The sequence below is a fragment of the Drosophila elegans genome, unplaced genomic scaffold (assembly GCF_018152505.1).
Source record: "Drosophila elegans isolate 14027-0461.03 unplaced genomic scaffold, ASM1815250v1 contig_208, whole genome shotgun sequence".
Taxonomy (NCBI): Eukaryota; Metazoa; Arthropoda; class Insecta; order Diptera; family Drosophilidae; genus Drosophila; species Drosophila elegans.
Genome location: NW_024545578.1, coordinates 9519480 through 9533850, shown reverse-complemented (window position 1 = coordinate 9533850; position 14371 = coordinate 9519480). Strand labels below are relative to the sequence as shown.

The window sequence follows — 14371 nt, the reverse complement described above, 5'->3', positions numbered from 1 at the left end:
CAACAAGCCGCGCCCCAAACTTCGCTGGCATTATTCAATGCCTCGCAGATGTTTTCCTTGTTGCTGCTGCTATTTTTGCCGGCTCTGAGCCAAATACTAAAAAACTGTGTACTTCCATCTGTTGTTGTTGTTGCTGTTGTTGTTGCTGCTGCTGTTGCTGTTGCTGATGTTGTTTTTGTTGATGTTGTAGTTGGCAAAAATTGTTGCGTTTCGCATATTAATTTCTTCCTGTCTTCGTGCGTCGTCATCATGATGAATTTGCCAGCATTTCGGTGAATGGGTGAGTATTATTACCCATTCGCTCTTCTTAAAAGGACTCTCTTAAATTGAATTGCAAACACTCTTCGCTGCTCTTATTGGCGTAGCCTTCCAGCCCGCCGTTTGTGTGTGTTTGCGGTTGTGTTCGCCCTTTGGGAGAAACAAGGAGGCACAGGCAGCCTTAATCACATTGTGAGTCATGTGTTTCATAAATATTCAACAGAAAATTATCATCGCAATGATGAGCACTTCCAGTCAAAACAGAAAATGCAAAAACAAGTGAAGAAGAGGGGCACCGAAACGCACATGTTTTTGCGATTCTCCAACCCTGTAAGCCCACCGACGACAAACCCCCCACCGCCCCCCGAACCAACCCAGCGGCCACGCGGGCAGACAACCAGCCAGTAAGCCCGGCACATGGCTCTCGCGCTCTCCCACTCAGATGCACTCCGCTCCACTACACAAGGCACCTTACATATCTAGGGCCCAAAACTAACCGTCTGGCCGTCTCGCTCGCACTCGCCGCACTCGGCCTGGGGGCGGGGGTCTGGAGAGCGAGAGGGCGCTAGCGAGAGAGAGCCTCGCCTGCGCGTGAATCGGCTGGCACGAGAAGTTACGATTGTGACAGTTCGGAGATTTTCCCTTTAGGCCTTGTTGGGTTTTCCAGCCTGCTCGGCCAGAGTGCCGCTATTCCGTGTGATTTTCGTGATTGTTGGTAGTACGACCTGGGTTTCGTTAAGGGTGGTAGAATAGTTCTATCCTAAGGGATCTCTTAGGAATACTATCCACTATAGGCACGAAAGCAACAAGCTAGCCATTATCAATGGTCCGAACCACCCCTGTCCAAACCAGATCTTATAGAGCATACGCCACTTCGGCTCGCAACTGTTTCGCCGCTCGATGGCGAACATGTTCGATCGAACGCTCGGCAAAAGAGCCGAACGAACGGTCGTGGGGGTGGACACCGACACAGACACCACACACCGCACACAACCCGCCGCAACACCCACTAGCCACCTCGAACGTGTGTGCGTTGCTGTTTTGCCGGCGTGTTGGGCTGTTGCGTTCGCTGGTTCGAATTGGTCGGGTGGGCGTAAGTTTGTTCGGGTTCGGTTCGGGTTCGGGTTCGGGTTCCGTTCGGATCTTTGGGGCTCTGGACGGCGTTGTAAGCGCCGTCCTTTTTCTCTCGTTTTTTGCTCTCTCGCTTGGCTAACAGTTTTGTTAACATCGATTTAACATGGGAGAATGTTGGGAAAACGACGATTGAGCCAGCTCTGTTCGTTTTCCTTCGGTTTTCCGTTCAAATTCAAAATGAAAATTCAGGTTTCGCCGTTCGGACGTTCACTTTGAATTTTGCTGCCCAAGTGCTGTGTAGTTAAGTCGGAATATTTCGTATAGTTCTCGTCGACGTCGTGTGACATTTGTTCTTCAATTCAGAAACGCATATTGAAACACAGCGATAATACAAGTTACGAATATTCAACAAAACAAAAAAAAAAAAAGAAACACAAAATAAAACCAACCAATTAAAATTAAAAATTCAAATTCGCTTCAAAAATATATATTACAAATATAACAACCAATTTAATCAAAACCAAATTCGCCACAAAAATCGCAAACAAAGTTTACAAAATTCGTTTACTCAATCCCATAACACAAAACAAAAAAAAAAAAAAATAAAACAAACTACAACTAATGCAAATATATAACTGTTAAAATCTGTAAGCAAGGGCAATTACCACTAAGATCATCCTAAGCTTGTGCTCCAAAATATTTCACATCGATTTTCCCGACTCATTAGAACTTCTTTCATTACAATTTCTGTAGAATCTCTCCATCAGCATCATTAGCATTAGCTCCAGAAATAGACTGACTGCCGCGATAAACAAAACCCCAAAAATAATTAGAAACAATTTGTAAACAAAAAAAATTTCCAAACAGAACTGGGCAGAGAGGAAACCCAATTGCCGATCAGGTTGTTTTTCTCTCTTTGCCTGGGGCTTACTTTTTGGATATTTTTCCACGCTCTGTTTTATTCTCGATGTGTTTTTTTCAATTTGCCTAGATAAACAAACGAACGAACGAAAATTGTTTCACGCTCGCAGCACACGAAAACATTTTCAATTAAAATTTTGGCCCAAAAAGCCAACCAAACTAAAGCAAACCAAAGCAGAGCGAAGCACAGAAAACGTTTCTCACATCGAATTTGAATATTTTGAGCATTCCATAATTTCGTTTCCATCTCCATGGCATTCCGACTCTAAAGCACTCGATCCCATTGAAACCATTTTTCGCCAAAATCTGTTTTGTTTGCTGTATTTTGTTGTATTTTAAGTGTAGCCGTGCCAATATATATGGCCCTGTTAATTGAATATGCATTGCTCTTAATGATTTTTGGCCAGCAGAGCATGATTTTCCTTTCCTTGTACTGGGATTTGCTATTTAATTTTTGGTAGAACTTTTTTCAGTTGGTTAAAATGTTTTACGGCTGCTTTGATGTGGCCCGAATGGCCAATACTTACAGTAAATGATTTTCTCTGACCAAAATCCGAAATAATTTCGATCTGCGATGAGTGTTAAAATGGTCGTAAATCGCTACACTAATTTCTGAAATTTATGAGAGGCAGCTTTAATTTCTGGAGTGAACGAAAAATAAATACTGGTTGCACATGAGGAGTTCAAGAGTTTGATATAAATGCTGAATCTAAGTGAACTGTTTTCAAACCAAAAAAGTTGAAATATTTTTTGTACATTTTCTTTAAAGTGCTTGAAATTGTTCGCATAGTATTTAGTGAAGTGCTTGAAGGGTTTTTTTTCGGACTGTGTTAGCTTTCGAAGAAAATTTAGTTATGAAAACCCATTCAGAAATCCACAAAATATTTGCACCTTTTCTAAATATGTTCATATATTCTTCTTTGGCCTTCGCAGAAGCAAGTCTATGCCTTGAATGGAAATGATAAATCATTTGCTTTGCCAACAACAATAAATATATCAAAAAATATTTACCTCCGATTGATTTTGTTGCCATTCCCTGAGTTCACCTCACTTCCAAGCAATTAAACTCACAGTCGAAGAAACATTTCAAGCCAACTGTACTTGGAAAATCATCCAATTACCCATGCTTACAGCGGAAACAGACCAATATTCACGAAACACAAATTTTAATTCGATTTTAGAAACGAGCAGAAAAATCAGAGAGAAAAAAAATATAAGAGAGATAGAGAAGAACACGCGTGTGTTTAAATACTGGAAAATACAGATAAGATAAATTATTATAAACACTAAGCCATACACACATTATAGCAGGCTAAACCACACGAAAAATACATTAAAATCAATAAGTAACAAGTACAGAAAAGACAGTTCAAGTGAAATACCGAAACGAAACTTTACAAAAAAGTGCTTAAAAATATAAACAAAAAATTGGAAAACTCAGACAAATAAACAACGGCCATTTTCAGAGGAAGAAAAACCGAAAAGCTTCCAGAGAATCGGTGAAAATCGTTAACAATTTTTTCTCGCAAAGGCGCCACGTCCAAGAGCAAATCGTTCCATATGGTTCATATTATTGAATTGGTCGGCCAGCCGAAGGTTGAGTTTGCTCAACAAGTTACTGTGAGTATCAAAATCGAGAGTCAAATGAATTTTTTTTCACCGCATGGCAAGTGGGGAGTGCCGGGGGCGGAGGACGGGGCACAGTGGGGCCCAAAATGATAATAAATCTTGTTGTCCGCAGTCACGTAATGACAACTTAATACAAATACATATGCATACATCGCCGCACACACTAACGCACTTTTTATTATGTTGTTGTGACGCTTTTCCTCTCCATTTTATTTTTTTTCCCTGCCTTTGGCTTTGCTCAACATATTTTGACAATTAATCATTCGCTGTGTCTGTGTGTCATTCTCTGTGTGTGTGTGTGTGTGTGTGTGTGTGTGCGAGTGTGGGTGATTGCGGTTACATTTTTTCTTTGTGCGAAAATTCGAAATCAGTGCGTCTGTGTGTGTAGGTCAATGTGAGTCTCGTTTTTGCCGTCTGTGTCTCTTGGCCATTAACACGCCGCAAAATTTTCCCAATGACCAACATCTCCGCTCGCTGCTGGTCCCTTTGTTACGAGTCCCGACTTAAAGAGCTCCGTGTCCTTCAGGGGAAAGAAATGCCAGAATATCCAAAAAGTAGACTACGATTCGGCTAAAGATTAAATTTAAGACAAGATTATGCGAAAGTTTTGTTTGGCATACTCATTTAACTTTACATACTTATCCAAACAATTAATTAAAACAAATAAATGCCAATACCCTAAAGATATCAAGAATTATACAATTATTTTAATATTAATTGGCTTTTAAGCTGTCACGCCGTTTTTCGATTGAGATAACAATTAATGGGATTTATTAAATTTGTCTGTTTAAGTTTTTTGTTTAAATTAGGTCTTTAAATTAACTGAAATAAATATAAATTAGTTGCAATAATTACTGAGCTGTTTTTTGCCAAGAAAATTATTTTTCGTTTAATAATATTTACAAAAATACTTTGATGATTAATAAGGCTGCAGACTTGTTACGAAATTCAAGAAAAAACTTGTATAATTTTTTTCATTTAAAGAGGCAAATATTTGTAACAATTAAAGAAAATAAATTATTGGTTTTTCCTAAATGAAAAATAGATTGTTGGTTTTTCCTAAATTAATATAGTAAATTTCCCAGTTAAACGACAGTAGATTAAGATTTATTTACATTGCGCTTTGTTTATATCATTTTATCTGGCTTTCTATATTCAACCTGATAATTCTTTAACCATATGGCTACGTCTTTAACCTACTTATTGATTTATCAACTTTTTCATTCACTTGCTTCTTAGTCTCTTGATTCTGCCCGAAAGTTGTCAACCAGCTTTGTGAAATTTACGAATCGAACAAAAAAACTTAAATTCTAATCGGATTTACATTTATTTCTGTTGCGTTGAGTAACAACGTGCTGACCTCTCTTTCACCCACCCAATATCTGTCTATCTATCTGTTTCACTTTCAGCTGACTGCTTTATCATATATGTCGCTACTGCTGCTGTTGTTGTTGTTGTTGTTATTGTTGTTGATGTTGCTCCAGTTGTCACCCTCTTTTCTCTTATTCTCTATGCTCTATTCTGTATTTTTTTGATTTTATTACAACGCCAACGCAGAAAAGTCTGTTACTCGGGGATATTGCGTAAATTTCATTGTGTATTTCACTTTTATGGTGGTGGCTGTCTAGGATCGGGCATAGATGGTAGAAGTTTAATGGTAGATGGGGGTTGCACGGCGCAGAGGGTGGTGGGTGGATGTGGGCTGTGGGGCATTAGGGTGGTGCGTGCTGCGTTAGATGACGTCGCCGGCGTTCTTTGTTGTCCTTTGTGCGTGTTCCCCGCACTCCCCTCACTTACTTACTTACTCAACTTGTGTGTGTCTGCCTTTTATCCTTGGCAGGGATGTTCGAAAGTCCTCCGTTTATCCTTACTCTCCTTATTCTAATGATGACACATGCGTTCTCTGTTGCTTTTCTGCTATCCTGCTATTCTGCTCTCCCCCCGTGCTATTGTTGTTCAATATTTTGTGCCACTTGTTTTGATTTTTTCCACATCCTTTTGTTGCTGGCATTACGTGTTACCTAACTTGCTCGTTAAATGGTTAAGTGGAGCAAAGTCGTTGACACAGTTCTTTTGGTTTTGGTTTTGGCTCTGGCTGTGGGTTCCTTTTTCTTTCCTTTCAAACTCAACGCTTGCATTTTGGGCCATGACTCACAGACACGGACTTTCCGCTTGAAGTTATATCCTTTGATAGCCAGTAAGTTCTTTTCTGAGACAGCAAACTATCTAAGCACACCATGCAGCACTGGCATTAAAACCACACACGAATATTTTGGGAAAAAATAGCCAAGGAAAGTTGCTTCACAATATCGGTTAACTTTTAGTATCTTATTCTTTATTAGTAATCCATTTATAAGTACACATTAGTTTCCATTTCATTCTGTTTCTTTTAAAAATATTATATTTCAGCTGAAAGCCTGCTGCTTATATATAAATTTCGAATAAAATTAAGACAATCTTTATTGGCTCTAAAAGTGATGCAATTTCTATGTTTCTGCCAATGATTTATAATGATGAAAGTCCTTTATTTACTCAAGGTTGTAAAGATCTTATGTGCTTCTAAAATCGTTATCTCGCCTTTTATCTACTTACATCTTTACAGCATATCTTAGACCATTTACCTTTAGTGCCCTCCTTATATATTCTTTCATCTTCACCCTTCAAACATTATGCCGCTTCACTCCTAATCGCCTCTCCTTTGGCGGCGCTTTCTTGGCACTTGCCACTTGCCACTTGGCACAATCATACACTTAATTTTCCACTTCATTTCATAATTTTACCCTTGAAACCAATAATCTTGAGGAGACCGAAGGAGTCGGCCTGGCTTGTCAGCCCCTGGCATAATATACCTTTTGACGGACCCCAGCCCCTCCCCCCGCCTCCCACAAGAGGACACCTGGGGGCGCATTCAACAGCTCGACGAGACTAACACACACAGAAACACACGCACACACACATGCAATGCTATTAAATTACATGCCACTGCAAATTACTTGAGAAAACAAAGCAAAAGAAACAAAAAGTCGGAGGGAAAACAAGACGGACCGCATAGCGAGAACGCCTTGACGTATGCAACAATAATAATAACGGGTTGTGGTCGCCTTTTGTTATGCTTGGCTCGCTGCTTTGTAAGCCGTCAAGCATTTACATACCATTAGACGGGCCAAAACGGGAGTGGTGTGGGTGACAGGCGTATAAATATTGAAAAGCGCCAACGCCTTTTGTTGGCTCGCTGGTAATTGCTTAAGTCGGCAAATTGCCCAGCCTAATAATCATAAATACTACCTAAGAAGGCAGGGCGAACGACAAAGCGAAAATTTGTTTGCCAATGAAATTTTCTTGCGGGAACTTCGGAAGGGTTAGCACAGAGTTTTCCACTATAGGAATGGGCTTCAAATTGGTTAGGAAATGGAAAATAGAATTAGTATTCAATAAAAGACGTCCATTGTGATCTAAATATATAGCTCAAGTCCAAATACTCGAACCACAATCACTCATTATTTATGTAAACTAAGAAAAACGTTTGCTTCTGATCTCTAATGTTAATAAAACTAAGTTTATTCATACTTCTCTCAAGTCAAGTAAAATCAAGACATAAATATAAAAACACAAAAATAAAAAGTAATTGATAGCGCAAACTTAAGCTGCAACTTTTTTCCAATAATTATAAATTGCTCAAATACTCAAATAAAATGATAACGATTTTTTTATATTAAAAATAATTCAATCAACATTAATCAAAGTTTTATTAATGGATGTGCAATCAATCGACGAGCGGATATTAACGTGCAAAAATATCCAATCAAACTTTTTTTATGGTTACTGCAATTTCCCCTTGAGAAATTCTAATGAAATCCTTTTTAGTTCTTAATTACGCTACGCTTGGCAGAAATTACTTGAGTTTTTATTATGTATGTCGAAGGGCACGCTCCTCGGACTTGCTCCGGGCCTTAATTTGAGTTTCTTGATTATTAGAGGTGACAGTTTTATAGCTTTGTTAACAGGCAGCACAGACTGCACCCCCAATGCTCTCTGGCCAAAGGTTTTTTGCCTCTTTTGTTGTGCTTGGCATGTTCAGCGCTGATTATGCTTTGTGTGCCAGCAGTGGGAAAAGCGAGAAAAGCGAGAAAAGCGGTAAAGTGGGAAAACGGGAAAACTCACCCCCAGGGCGGTGGAAAACTTATCGCAATGGGGCAGGGACGAGGGTCGGGCATTAGAATTACTTGCGTGATTAACGCACACCCTCGAGCGTGTCCATTCCCCAGCCCATTGGCTCATCGGGCCTGGTCTTATCTATGGCTGCCTGCCTTAATTGTGGGTCTTCCATTTGACTATCGATCGATTTTCGATTCCATTCAATTCGATCACCGTAATGAGGCAACTTCGAAAGCTGCACAGCTCATTAGGTTTCCCGCTGTATATATGGTCAGTATATGGTATATACCATATATTAGTTATATATTTTCCGACTTTCGACTTTCGACTTTCGAGTTTACCCCAGCTCCGATTTCCTTTGGCTCTTCTGCTTTTGCTTGGGCTTCTGCACGTTTTCCTTTGTTTTGTTTATGGCTTCTCAAAATAGCTGAATCAAAATGTAAACAAAAGCGCAAAAATACCAAAAACGAAAATGGGCAAAGCAAAGGAAAATCTCGCACTTCGCAGCGGCGGCAGCTGCGTGCGTCATGCGAACAAATTTTCCAGATGCTTTTCCCCTGCCACCGCCACCACAATCACCACCGTCACCCCGCCGCCCTCCCTTTTTCTCTCTGTGCATCTGTATATGTATGTATACTTTGCATACTTTTTAATGCCTTCGCCAAAGTGCAAAACCGCATGTAGAGGCCTTTAGCTTTCGGCTTTAGCGCTCTCTTAACCGGCTGAACAATAAATTGTATTTCTGTTTATTATTTATGTGCCCCATCAGAATGTTTATGGTCTTCTACGTACTATATATACTCTATAGGCCAGTTTCCCTTTGCATTTTGCATTTTCTTTATACACTAATTACTTCCTCTCACAACATCCTTAACCTTATTGATGTTTGTTCTCCGAGTAGCTTCTTTATGTCTAGCTCCTTGAGTATTCGGCTTATTGTTTTTCCACTTGGCAAATAAATCAACAAGGCACAAAAAATAAAGAGAGAGCGGGAAAGTCTGAGAGAGAGGTAGCCAAGTGTTTACATTATGTTTACATTATGCAAAGGGAAACTCGGCAAACAAAACCGCTAATTGTCGATAAACAACCAATAAAATACAAATTTCCCAAAAACATTTATCAAAAAATAATATAAATAATAACAATAACCGCACAACCACACGGGCGCACACACACTCTGAACACACTCCGAACACACACAAAGCCAACACTCGGGGGCGATAAATAAAAATGGCAAAAGGAAACTTGGAATGGGCCTCGTCGAGTGGGTGAAAAGCGTCCGCTGAAGGAGAAGAAATGTATGGAAAATAGTGTTTGACAGCTCATAAAAAATAATGTCGTATTCATTAAGGGTGGTGCTCGTACAACCTGTGCTGGGGTGCGAGTTGCCAAAAGCGAATTCCATTTTATTTACGACAGGAAGCGGCCCAGAACAGCAACAGCCACTTGAAACGCACGCATGCAATGCGAATGGGAAGTGGATGTGGGTGAGGTTCTGGCCAGGATATATGGGGAATGGGTCCGAGTCAAGCCAGAAATATTTAATTGAAAGCCACCCGAAGGAGACACTTGGGGGACCCTCGAAATACCCTTACAAAGCGAGCTTAGTTTCTTAAAGAACTTATATTTAAAGTGATTAAACAATATAATATGTATTAATATTATCGATTCGAGAATGGCAAACAAATTTGAAACAAAGAGAAATACATACTATTTATATTTTTTGGAACAATAATGGTATATTAATAAGTATTTTTTTTTTTTTTTTGATACCACATCTCTTAGATATCCCATCATAAATTTCCTTTAATTCAAACTACACTTTGTATTTAATATTTGTTTCATAGCATTAGCTTTTACGCAATTTGTTCATCTTTAAATAATGTAAATACCCAACACTGGAAGTGCGGGCAAACAACGCCTCATGACATTGACAATGTCAGAGACTGAACTAATGAGGGAATGATTGAATGACACACTGACAGAATGACAGTTTTCCCTTTTCGCCGGTGAGTGTGCAGGTGTTTTACGACTGTAGTCACTTTTTTGTGCTGTGTTTGGCTGTCACTACGGCTGTTTTGTATTCAGCGTTTGCTGTTAAAGGTTTGCGTGCTGAAAGTTTTTGAAAGTTGTTCAAGTAAACACAACCTTTGGGGAGGATTGGATTGGATTGGATTGGATCGGATGGGGGGAATGGAGGGGCAAGTTTGTAGGTTGAAACATGCAAATGTTACAAGGTGTTATGCTTTATGTACATTTAATTGAGACTTATTAGGTAGTGAAGTGTGCGATAGCTAAATGCGGTTGCTGCTGTTGTCGTTGTCGTCATTGGTTGTTTGGGTTGTTTGCCTTGTTGATAGTGTCGTTAGTGGTGCTGGAAAATGGGGAGGGGTGTATCTGAACTTAAAGAGCTCCGGATCAATAAATTTCAGCAAGTTACCTTTAATTTCTCATACTCCTTTGAATTCAAACCTAATAAAATGGTTTATAAGCAAAAGCTCGTCCAAATCTTTAGCCTGTTGCCAAAACAGGGGGAAATTGTAATGGCAAAGTGCATATCTTACACTGAACTCAACCGACAACGAATGTCGAGGGAAAGCCGGGACAAGTAACTCAGAAATGTATAGTCAGTCCATAACCTCCGGCCCATTCCATTACCCCTTTTCGGCTGCATTAGACGCCGCCACTTCAATGCGCATTTCAAGTTTATTTTCTCGATTTTCTGCGCGTACTGTATGTGCACCAGCACCCAGTTAGTTGCATTTTTCTATTTTTGGGTTCAAAAATACAAAAGCACGAACGGATTCCCCTGCCTCTCCCCTGCCCCCCTTCCCCAGCGGACTGCCTTTCAGCATTTTGCTTTCTATTTTCAATAGACGTCGTTGCTGTTGTTGTTGTTTTCTTGCAGCCGACAAACAATAAAAATGATGCGTTGTATTGCAAAAGCGCTGCTGTCCACACCAGACCTGCCCCGCCCCCACGAAAAACACCCCACAATCGCCCACTACTGCAGCATATAGCATATGTTGCAACTCTGTTGGGCGAAACGGAAAAGCGGAGGAAAAGAATGAGGATGTGTGTAGTGCGGAGTGTGGAGTGTGGAAAGTGGAAAGTGGAGGAGATTTTGCACCCATTGATATTGATGAAAACGACGTCCAGTTACAGTTCGTTGGCTTTTGCTGCATTTTTCAAGGGAAAACACGAAATGGAAGGCGAAATGTGGGGCCTTGCAACAGCTGAGGATATGCAAATGGTATACATTTTGTCAAAGCATAAAGACTATGTTTGGCAGGGATATAAAAAATACATGACACATGTACCTCCCTGATACAAAATGCCGTTCGCCATGGCGAGATGCAGATGCAGATGGAGTTGGAGATGGAGATAGAAATGCATATGCATCATTTATACAGCGACAGTGGAAACGAAGAGTCTGAGATATCCCATCCGAGAAGAAAGCTGACTGCCCCATCTCAACTAATGTTGCATTCCGTTTGAATCCGTTTGTCTCGGACTGGGATTAGATCAGAACGGGAAGAATAAGTTTGTTTTTTGAATACGGACCGAATATATTTGGGGTTTTAGTATGGCAAACCCTTTTAGTTTTCGCTTTGTTAAGTTTATGAAAAATATAAGTACTTATAAATAATTATGCTGTATAATAAGCCATGGGTTATTTTAGATCCTTAAGGGCACAGCTAAATCTCATCTTTAATTAAACTTAATACAATTTTAGGATGAATTATAAGCTAATAACGCAATATTTTGTGGTTTCATATATGACTTGTCTTTCCTTTAATTATAAATTAAGTCCACAAATGCATCATTGAGAGCTGATGAATTAGTTTGCTTATTGTAATGTTTTACTTAACCTTTTTATATCATCATAGGCATTAAAATTGCCTAGTTAAAATGCAATCTATGATCATTTGTTAATATTCTATTAATATCCTCGTTGTTTTGTACTAGATCATGTAAATGGTAGCTATTCAATGTGATCACTTTTAGAGTGTGTGCCAGTTTCATCTCTGGTTTACACCTAATCCTACATTCAATTTTCCGCCCTTGGCTAACTAATCTTCGGTGGTGCCTAGCACCTTCCATTGTCCTTCCGGCCAGGCTTAATTTAACGCTCCACGCACACGCATAGCCACCTACTAGTGTTATCCTGGTGGCAGGACCTCGTCCTCCTAAATTGTCACTAATACGCCGCCTTGTGCTCGGCGGTGCATGCCCTTGCACATAATTCACGGCGAGCGGAAGCCGGGACTAACAACTGCAATTGTTGTTCGCAAGAAAGAGGAAAACTTAATAATTGCCACGGCGCAGCACTTTAAAGCCCCGAGCCCGAGTCCGATCCCGAGCTTCCCAGTCACATGTGTTGTCCGAGGGCGAGAGTTTTATGCAAATCTTCTGCCATTCGCTGGAGGTGGAGACTTGCCAAGTGACAATGCAGGACCAACTCACACATATACACCCGCAATGTGCAGAAAAGATACACAAAGCAGGACACTCTAAGCCGGGGAACTCCTCCTCCTTTGTTGGTTTCCTTTCCTTTTTTCTATTATTTTTTTTTCTGGCCTTTTTCTCCCCGTACATTTCATGCCTTCGTTTATATCCTTTTTTGCTCTGTGCAAGTTTGTGCAACTATTTTCCATGCGCATGGGCACAAAAAGGCAACCACCGCACGACTACCACTGCCAACTATGAGCCAGGGGAAGTCCCCCAGTCTCCGCTGTCCCCCTTGTAGTTCTCCCCCCTGTGGATCCCCTGTGGATCCACAACCCTTAGCCCAGAATGTGGCCAGTGGCAGGCAGCCAACCAGAGCGTAGAGCAAACTGGAGCATTGCAACTATTTATTTGTTGGCAGGGAGGCAGGGATTTTTTTCTATTACGCGCTCGTTTATTACGGGAATTCCAGCTCGCGCCTAAGTGTATGCACTTCTCTCTTCTCTGCCCATTTTCTGCAAAGGGATTTTCCTTAATCAGTTGAACTGCCATCGTGCCTTTGTGGCTCAAAGGACAGGCCTGCGGTCGCTCCTTTTTAAGCAACCGCTGTGCGCACAAATTAAGCGATTCCCTGAGCTCCCCACCCGCCGCGATTGATGGCCAACTGTCAATTGCTAAGCTCCTCAGTCAGGGCCTGAATCACAATCAAAGTCGGAGTCAGTCTTTGGCCGGAAAGTTCCGCAGAAATGGTGAATGGAGAAAGGAGAAAGGCGAAAGCCGCGGAAAGAACTGCTAAACCGGAGACAGAGACAGAGACAGCGACAGAGGGAGAGAAAGACCAAAGAAAAAAAAAAGAGGAGAAAGCGAAACTTTTTAATGATGTAAAGTACAAAGTTTTCTGTCTTGTCGCTCGCTGGCACAAGTAACTTGAGTAAACTTTGAGTTATGCCCTCCCAGCCTTAGATCCGAGGAATCGGCGGCAAATACGAGCAGAACGACCAGGACGACCAGGACGACCTCAAAGCGCAGTCGACGACATCCTTTCTGCACCCAAAGGCATCGTGGACATCGATCGATGCGGCTGCTGGTATTTTGTCGTTTGTTAAAAGTTTCCAACACTCATTTTTATTATGACATACGCGAGGAGTGCGAGCCAAATTAGTGGCCAAACGGGGGGAGCGGAGGGTTCGATGGCAATGACAATGGGTGCGCTAATAAAATGCCAATTTGCTGCCATTGAATGGCTGCTTTATGGGCCGCCATTACAACTCGTACGCACAAAAGGCTGGGAGTATCGCCTTTACTCCTCCAAACACACACGCACACACACGCACACACACATGCGTGCGAAAGGACCTCTTGGAGGAAGCATTTTATGACGGCCACATTTACACGCATAAAATATGCATGATAAAACTTTGTTGTTGCAATAAATCAGCAGTGGGCACCCCCAAACCCAAAACCAAAAACAGAAAGTGTGCAACTCCTGGCCTGATGTGATTACCAAACCATTCCAAGGGTATCCCTTATTTATGTCCTGCGTGATGCGAGCTCATCGGGATGCGGTCGTAATGAGTTCGCCAGGCAAATCAATTTCCCTGCACCACTGTCAAACTACTTAAACTGCCATTAAACTATCGAGGAGAGTGAAGGATGCGAATCATAAAAAAAATAAAAAACTTTCCCCAATCAGAAACATTATGGAGAAAAAGGCGAAAAGATGCCCTGCTTTGTTAGAGGTGCAAATGCTGGCTCACAAACAGACAGAGCAAGTCTCCTCAAAAGCTTCCAACTTTTTGGGCCATTGTGTTTTGACTGCCTTTGTTGCATGCATAAAATATTTATGCGCTGGAAAATATGCAGCAACAAAAAATGGGTGGCAAAT

General features: G+C 41.0%; 1 protein-coding gene across 27 annotated transcripts in view; it reads left to right on the top strand.

Annotated features, from left to right (window-relative positions):
* Positions 1-1563: 1563 nt before the first annotated feature.
* LOC108146594 (CUGBP Elav-like family member 4) overlaps positions 1564-14371 on the top strand; it is a 129551-nt gene continuing 116743 nt past the window's right edge. For 19 of the 27 annotated variants that reach the window (XM_017272644.2, XM_041708339.1, XM_017272637.2 and 16 more), the window contains exons 1-2: positions 1565-1979; positions 3435-3873. In XM_017272644.2, coding sequence (XP_017128133.1) covers positions 3814-3873 — 60 coding nt within the window. In that variant the 5' untranslated portion in view covers positions 1565-1979; positions 3435-3813. Of the gene's footprint in view, positions 1980-3434; positions 3874-14371 lie in introns of all 27 variants that reach the window. The other 8 variants (XM_017272638.2, XM_017272632.2, XM_017272628.2 and 5 more) reach the window with 2 other exon arrangements.